This window comes from Sceloporus occidentalis, unplaced genomic scaffold (genome assembly GCF_023333645.1).
Source record: "Sceloporus occidentalis isolate IW3139 unplaced genomic scaffold, rSceOcc1.0.p SCAF_259, whole genome shotgun sequence".
In the NCBI taxonomy this organism is placed as follows: domain Eukaryota; kingdom Metazoa; phylum Chordata; class Lepidosauria; order Squamata; family Phrynosomatidae; genus Sceloporus; species Sceloporus occidentalis.
In genome coordinates this window covers 48,446-56,674 of record NW_028317239.1, presented here as the reverse complement: position 1 = coordinate 56,674, position 8,229 = coordinate 48,446, and the positions used below count along the sequence as shown (strand labels likewise).

General features: G+C 43.2%; 1 protein-coding gene and 1 non-coding gene across 2 annotated transcripts; one reads left to right on the top strand and one right to left on the bottom strand.

Moving 5' to 3' along the window:
* LOC149275880 (U5 spliceosomal RNA) lies at positions 1-115 on the bottom strand. The gene has a single exon (XR_016279373.1). It is a non-coding gene; the product is annotated as a U5 spliceosomal RNA (small nuclear RNA).
* A 752-nt stretch (positions 116-867) lies between these two features.
* Positions 868-4,286, top strand: LOC149275879 (caspase-7-like). The gene is made up of 5 exons (XM_089504191.1): positions 868-889; positions 2,072-2,284; positions 2,655-2,827; positions 2,926-3,049; positions 4,051-4,286. The coding sequence occupies exons 1-5, from the start codon at positions 868-870 to the stop codon at positions 4,284-4,286; spliced, it is 768 nt and encodes a 255-aa protein (XP_089360317.1).
* Positions 4,287-8,229: the final 3,943 nt, after the last annotated feature.

The following is an 8,229-nucleotide window of genomic DNA, read 5'->3' as shown; positions in this document are numbered from 1 at the left end:
AGCCCAGCTTGCGCCGGGCATCAAAAAATTGGCTGAAACTCATGGTTGTTCCTCTCCACGGAAATCTTTAGTAAAAGGCGAAAGATTTATTCGGTCTGAAGAGAAACCAGAGTATACCAAACAGCCCAGCCGGGGAGGAACCCGACTACACACAATAATCATTTATATTAAGGCGGGCTAAATAACTGCAGCGGCATCGGCAGTTTTGTTAATATAAAACATCAAAACTGCAAACTCAATACATATTAACAGAAATCTGTACGTATTTAACGGATTTTACATAAAATAGAATTTAACATGAGCATAATGTGACGCGGTGCACTATGGGTATTTAAATGAGGCAGCCAAGTAGAAGGCGTCTGAACAATAGGTGGCGCTGTTGCTCATTGACCATCGCAGTCCTCATAGAAGCCCGCGGTGGGGATTTTGTTATCTCTGTAAAGAGCTCTGCTGCCAGCCTATAATGCATTAACTATTTATGCGCTGGCCAAGTAAGCGAGGGATTACAAAGTGATGCTTAACTCTTTGATGCCAAAACCAAATGCATAATTACCCCTAAATCAATCACCAAACCATGAAGGCTCAATATTGACCTATTTAATCCCTATAAAAGGGGGTGGGGGCGTATGCATGGCAGGTAGGGGTTGTAAGTAGAGTATAAAGGAAATGAAGCCGGTTTAAGGAAACCCCTGGTCTCGGGGCTTGGTTATGGTGAAAGATGATTTACAGCCTCATTTCCTGATTAGTAATAAACTGAGTAGTTTTACAGTGCAGGGAGTACCAGGTGGACAGACCTGTCAGTTCAAGACACGCCCCTTTTCTCAGGTATACATAAAGTGCCTGGGAAAGACTTAGAGCATTCCAAGTATGGAAGCCCAGAGGAGCCAAGGTAAGTGAATGCGGGTAAGAGGGTTAAAAGGTGCGCTGGTGTCATTGACTGTACACATTACACATAAACAGGTTGTACGCTTGATCTATGCTGTTTGTGATTGCGTTCTGCATTGTACCGTGCCCCATACTGTATGATATAGAATAAACCCACACGATAACAACTGTAACAATCAGATATGACCTATAGCAGGTTATTGTGATGAAGATAATGCACTGTCGATTCCAGGTTTTAACCCTTAAACTGTCAGGGTATGTTTTTTTCTCTCAGAGACAGGGCCAATTTTTATAGCTTTGCTGTAGTTAGATTTAGGTGATAACCATATGAACAGTATACACTTTACCCAAGGAACCCTATATATCGTTATATTAAGACATAAGAGTGTATATTAACCAAAAAGTAAGGAAAACTAAAAAACATTTATTTAAAAAAAAAAAAAACAACCTGCCCTTTAGTAAATCTACAACATACATGTATTGGTAGAATCAGGGAGAGGCAACTACTTAAGTGAGCGTCTTCATTGGCTGAGCATTGTGGGAGGTGCAGTCCACAGAGTTGCCATATCAGCAATTTATTTCTCCCCCCCAGAGCATATCTATCATTTACATGTTACTGGGCACCACCTATAAAATGCATCCCTGCATTATGGGGAATGTGTAAACGTGATTGTATTTCAGTTCACACATACTGCAGAATAGGGCTATAGGTGGCTGCAAGCCCACACTGGCTATCAAGCACAGCGGGCAAATGCCCATTGAGCCCCTGGCATACAGCGCTCCATAGTCACCCAATCTGCTGCTCCAGCGACAGATCAGTTGCTGCAATATGTGGCTGCCGGCTGGATAAGTGTTGCTGTGTGACCAAAAAAAGTAATGTGGATATCCAGCCGTCGGTCACACTTGTCATTAGGCAGCTATCAGCCTTAAAGAGCCAAGGCCTTCTTCATCCCCAACGTAAAAAGTCCACAACAGCTGGAACGGTGAGATGTTGGCTATGTGTAAAATCCAGCTAATGCTACACATTCACTTAAAGACTGTTTGCATGGGGTTTGAATTTTATTTGGGACGTTATCAATATATATCTGCAATTCTAAGCCCCGTTCTTGCATAATTGTCCAACAAACCTGGCGTATGTGTTTGTTGCAGCCAAATATCTCATGATAATTCACCGTCCTTTCCCCAGTGATGATGTCAGAACCCATAAAAGGCCGGGCTTTGATCATCGCCATGACCAAATTTCACAGTAGGTCGAAAGGTAGTTCGAATGTATTGGGACGGCGCAAAGGTGTGACCCGTGACACAAAACGCCTCTTCAAGGCACTCTCCCATCTTGGATACAAAGTCACCCTTCACGAAGATGTCAGTGCCAAGGAAATCCGAGAAATCTACCAAAAAGGTACACTATGTGTTGAGGGTTAATGGTGCAAGGATGGGGTCTGTAAGTGGAGTCTTGACTCTGGTGAGGAGATACACCGTGAGGATTTTGCCCAGGTACCTGTTAGCCTTGCAACGGTGGAAGAGATGTCCTTGCGGTGGTTAGACAGAAGATGTTGCCTGGGTTGTAGACCAATGTCCCTGGTACGGGTGAGTGAGAAGATCACCCTCCGGTGAGCCGGCTTCGCTGGCAGTAGAAGGTCACATTATGTTATAATGCCGTGGCCCAGCTTCACTTGCCGTGGTTAGTCAAATCACACCGGGCTGCTGGCTTGTGAACCCGACTCCCCTGTAATTTTCACTGAATAAATGTTTCTATTTGCCCCTTGCAGAAAGTCGCATGCCACAAGGAGAATGCTTTATCAGCATCCTGTCCAGTCACGGCGAAGAGGGGCTAATCTATGACTTCTATGGCGAACCTGTATTTCTACGAGATCTCTACGATATCCTTTCTCCGCGCAACAGCCCTGCACTGGCTGGAATACCCAAGTTATTCTTTATACAGGTAGGAGATGTTCTAGTTCCTTAAAAAGAAATCCAAGGACTTGGATGTCATCGCCATTGAGCACCCAGTGGGACTGCTATGTTGTTGTTTTTTTGCAGGCATGTCGGGGGAAAGACTTTGATGAAGGAGTGGTGGTGGAGACTGACTCCGCTTCGTGTGAAACCTTCTCCCATAGCTGGTCAATTCCAAGTGACACGGTGGTCATGTTTGCAAGCAGTGAAGGTATGTGTTAAAAAAGGTCTGAGCCAACGCGGGGTGACGGTCACACCAGAAAACTGGGTTTTTGAGCGTGGAGTCTGCAGCACTCCTAGTTTATTCACTAAAGGGAGAGTTGTGGTTTTTAACTCTTTGAAGTCTCTATACATTATGAAGGCCCGTCCCCAATAGGCTCCTGCTGCAGGAAGCACTTGGCTGGTAACATATAGCTGAACCAGTGAGATTTGTCAATCAATCATTAAATTATACATTATGCAGGGCCAGTTCATGCTAGTGTTAGAACTGCATAATGAATAGCACTAAAACCACAACTCTCCCTTTAGTGAATAGACTCTATTGTGATATATATATATATATATATATATATATATCCTTTACCAATACTCCTGTACCACCTTAGCAAGAAATTACTGTATAATAAATTCACCCTTTAGCACGTCATTCTGATAATATATATATATATATATATATATATACATTCTGTATATATTTATACTGCTTCTTGGGCTACACAGAGTTAAATTCCTCACTCTAGATTTTATTTAAACATTTTTTTTGCCTGAAATAAAATAGACAATTATGGCTTTTCTTCACCATGCATCTGGGTGTATACCAGTTGTTGGATGTGTCTGTCTCTTCTGCCCCTGGCCGCTTTCCCCAGGGATCCTGTTGAGTGTTAGTACTGAGTAGTTCACTTTGTTTGACTGCATTTCCACATGACTTTTATCAACTTAAATTATGACTTTTGGAACTTTACATTTATTGAATAAACCTTTTGGAACCTGTCCAACATATTCCAGGTCATCATAACACATGGTCAACTTTATGGGGGGGCCCCCCACAGGAAATTACATCAAAAAAAGAAGAAAAAAAACCCCACAGGAGATTACATCGGGAAAAAATAAAAAACCCACAGGAGATTACATCTTCTCTAGCATGTCACATGATCTACACTTTATGAAATTTTGGTGTCTTTCATTGTGACATTATCACCATTCTTTCAACAGGGTATGTGGCTTTTCAGAATCCCATCGGCTCAGTCTTCCTGCAGACCTTGTGCGATATCATGGAGGGCGAGGGACGATACCTTGAGCTGAGCCAGATCTTCACCCGATTATCCTACAATGTGGCGTACAAGTTCCAGAGTCGCGGGCTGTATGAAGGCTATAAAGAGATGCCCTGCTACATAACCAACCTGACCCAGCAACTATGGCCATTCCGACATCTAGGGAACGCCTGCTGAACTTCCCAGGCTAGACAAGAACTTCCTCAAACATTTCACTAAGTCCCATTGTATGACATCATCCTAACCCAGTGACATTTTTCCTTGTGTGACCCATGGCTAGTCTTGGCCAGATTCTACAAATAACCCTTGTAATAAGAATAAGCCACACTAAGAGTGGTGGCGCTCTGTGTAGGGTAAAGCGGTTTTCACTTGTAGACTTCTCCATCTACCACCCAACAACGTCCCGCCGACAAACAGAAACGTTCCAGCCACGATGGTTTACCGTAACAATGGAATGGGAGATTAGGGCAGTCCTCTGCCATTTCAGAGTTGTTTACAAAGAACACTGCTTCTATTTATTCATTTGTTAAATTATTGACGTGGCTTCCGTTAGTAAATATTTATTTTTTTTCATGGAATTATATCTGCAAATAAAACTTATGTTTTTCAATTACGGTGTGCACTCATAATGTACACATGAGGAGGGTGGGAAGCGAGTTAAAACGTTAAGTTCATCTAAATTTGTTAAATAAAACTACCCATAGCTTTATACTTTTCATTTTTCCATCTAGAACCACCCCCCCACCCCCCGATTTCAATGGGAAATTGTGACAGATTTAATTAATATTATTACTTTTAGAGTACTGAACAGTTTTGGCGTAATGAACATTTTGGGAAATTTTGTACTGTTTTAAAATTTAAAGTCCACTAAACACATCGATGCTGCATGAGTCTGGGGACCGTTTGGATTATTCCAAACAATGTGTGTTTGTATGTATTAAGTGTCTGTGAGTGCTGTGAGTTTGTTCTTGTGCGTGTCCTTTTAGTGTAAGGGGGCAGGGGGTGGAATAAATAATAAGCAGATAGCATTGGCATACAGTCTTAAACTAATGACCCACAATGCTAGAAAAACACCTCTTGTATGAAACAACTCAGAGTATTCCAGTAAAAATGAGATTTATCACATCTGTTATAAATAAGGTCATAAAAATAAAAAGTGTACTATGACCCATGGCCCTAGAAATGTTGTATTACTTTCAAGTTAATCTGCGGTGCTACTACCCCTGTGGACTGCCACTCCCAAAAATGCTCAGACAATTTTTTGCAATGTGGAATGGTGATTTTTTTTTTTTTTTTAGTTTACCCAGACTTGTTTTGGTATAAGGAAGGGTTTAAAGTAAGCGTGTGTGTGCCGTTATTAGATTACTTTACATAAAAGAAACAAGATTCTACAATAAGAATTAAGTAACATTTTCCAAGCTACAGAAATAGCCCATTTAATTTCAACTGACCACATCTCCTACGGTTCATTCATAGACATGTGCAGCAAACTTCATTCCTTGCACTGCTGCACTGATATACAAACACACAAAATCATAATGCGTTTATATAGATATACACAGATACACTTCACGGGCACAACCACTCGCATTCATACAAATCCATAGGCGCACACACGCACATACTGATTTGCGTTGAGACCAGCATCTACATGGATAGATCTATCTCTGCCACTGACCTTCGGTGCTGACCTAGGACTATTCCAGGGCATTGCCAGTGTGATGGACTGGAACATGGACTGTGAACATTGTTAGAAAACATATACCTCTCACATTTTGTATTTGTTTTATTAGTACTAGTAGAAGTATTATTAAACACTCATCTACAGACACCAGACAAGCCAGAAGGCTTGCTTTTCCCTCAGAAATCTCATGGTGCTTTCACAACCACAAGGGATTCTGGGTAGGCACATGCAAATAAGGTTAACAATTATCACCTTTGCCTCATAGTGGAAGGGTTTCCATCACCTTTTACCCACCATAACTTATGTAATGATATTTTTATTAGTACAGTTCTTGGAGTACCATGTAAAGTATTGATAGCCTGTAGGTGGCGCTGAATGCTGTAATGAGGGGGAAAGGGACATTCTGGCCAAAAAGTGGTAAAAAAAAAAGCCAAACAGCTAGAATGACGCTGACTGCAAACTGCTCCTGATTCTCATTATTCTACAGTTGCTGCCTCTCATTCCACCATGTTTGAAAGCGGTAACGCCAGAAGATGCTGTTCTGTGCCGGTTTACTTGCTTAGCGCAGCCTTTGAATGACGCCCGGCACCAGGAGGCAATGAACTATGGAGGCCGGGATGATATTGCAGTCCTCAAATGGCGTTATAAGTAGATTTGTGCATTAGTATTCGGGCGACCATGAAAACGAACATGAAGGGTGCGTTTTCGTTGTTCAGTCGGAATACCGAACATACAAACATGGCGACGGCAAAACGTAGGTGAAGACACACAACATGAAGAATCTTCGCTTCGTCTTTGTCTACTAATTTCCCTGGTCCCTTTCCCATCTAGCCAACCTTATCTACGCAGTGGAAATCCGTAGGTTTGCCGTCATGGGTTAAGGGGCCGTGCAAACGACTCTATTGGTCGCCTGCAGGGTCCTCCTCTGGCATCAACCAATTAACCCCTGTGATGCTGCGTAGATAACAGGAGCGGAAATCCATAGGTTCGCCATCAGGGGTTAACTTGGCCGGCAGAGACTACTGGTCTCCCTGCTCCAACAGTTAAAAGTCAGTACGAACGACCAATAAAGTCGCTTGTGCGGACCTTTAACTGTTAGAGCAGGTCTCTGCCTGCCAAGTTGCTGCACCAGGATTTTAAAAGTCTGTACGAGCGACTCTATTGGTCGCCAGCACGGGGTTTGTCTGCCATCAAACAAGTACTAACCCCTTCTACAAAAAAACGAACACGAAGAATGTACACGAATATTCGCCCAAACCGAACACAGGAACGGGCGAATATTCGCGGAATACGAAGATTTTTTCCCCCACGAAGACGAACACGAAGAGTTGGCCAGCGCCCAAGTCTAGTTATCAGGCCGGTTGGAAGATTGTGGTTTCTCCCTTAACCAACCCAGTGGCACTACAAGGAAGGAGAGGAGGCGGCCTGTTAGGTGGCAAGGAGGCTACCATACCCCCTGGGCCTACCACCCTTGGCCTAGGCCAGAATACAACCCTGATCTCTGTTTTTGTGGCTGCAGACTTATGTCCGGAGGATCCTGAAACAGTAGCTCTGAGCTTTGCTTTTTCATTAGAAGAAGACTGACTGGCTGATCCTGTCACATGACAGGGAGTAGGAAGCTCACCTGCCATCATTGATCATGGTTTTGAAATGGAGTCTGTGTTTGTGCAAATACCCTTGCTGCACTAGAGGGAAGCCATGCGCCCAAACATCACTGTTTTCATTGCAGTTCAATGCAGGCAAATATATAAACTGCAAATATGTTTAAGGGACTTAATGCAATAAGTATATTCCAGCCTGGGCTGGCCAACTGACATACCAGGCAAATGCCCAGTGGGCTGCTGGCCAATGGCTTCCCATATTCACCCAATCTGTCAGATGTGGCTGGCCAGTTGACTGGTATGTGAGCCTAAATTGTCTCGGGTGGCCAAGCATATCCTGCTGTCAGTCGCACCCCTGTCATCAGCCGGCCAATGGACTTAAAGAGCCAGGGCCACCTTGTGATCAGCAGCCCTGACTATGCTTTATGCAGGGTCCAATGATCGGTTTATGACAATCTAGCAAGAGTTGTTTTTCTTCCTTTTGAATAGGTAGAGGGGATATTTTGTTATAAACATTTATACAGCAAATCATGGAAGTCACGTGTTTACCGAGAGGAGGATTTACTGCTGGGAAGAAGGCTGTGAAAAATGGTCAGGGACACTTATTTTCAGACAGAGGTAGTGCTTAGCACACATAATTTCAAATCATGTGATTCTGGGACAATTAGTGGACCTTTAGGTAAACATTTGAGCAAGTCCTTGTCACACGCCCTGCTGTGCATATCATTAGCACATCAGAGAGGAAATTCAGCTGGGGAAAGCCAGGTCCTGTCAGGTGGTGCAGCTCCGAGTAGCTGGAGTCAAATGTGTTGGCACTGAAATGAAAGCAGATGTC

Excerpts from the sequence above, each read along its gene's own strand:
- LOC149275879 (XM_089504191.1), top strand. The coding sequence starts at position 868 with ATGGAAGCCCAGAGGAGCCAAG. Across the intron at positions 890-2,071 it reads GGAAGCCCAGAGGAGCCAAG|TGATGATGTCAGAACCCATA; the intron begins GTAAGTGAATGC and ends TCCTTTCCCCAG. Across the intron at positions 2,828-2,925 it reads CCAAGTTATTCTTTATACAG|GCATGTCGGGGGAAAGACTT; the intron begins GTAGGAGATGTT and ends GTTTTTTTGCAG.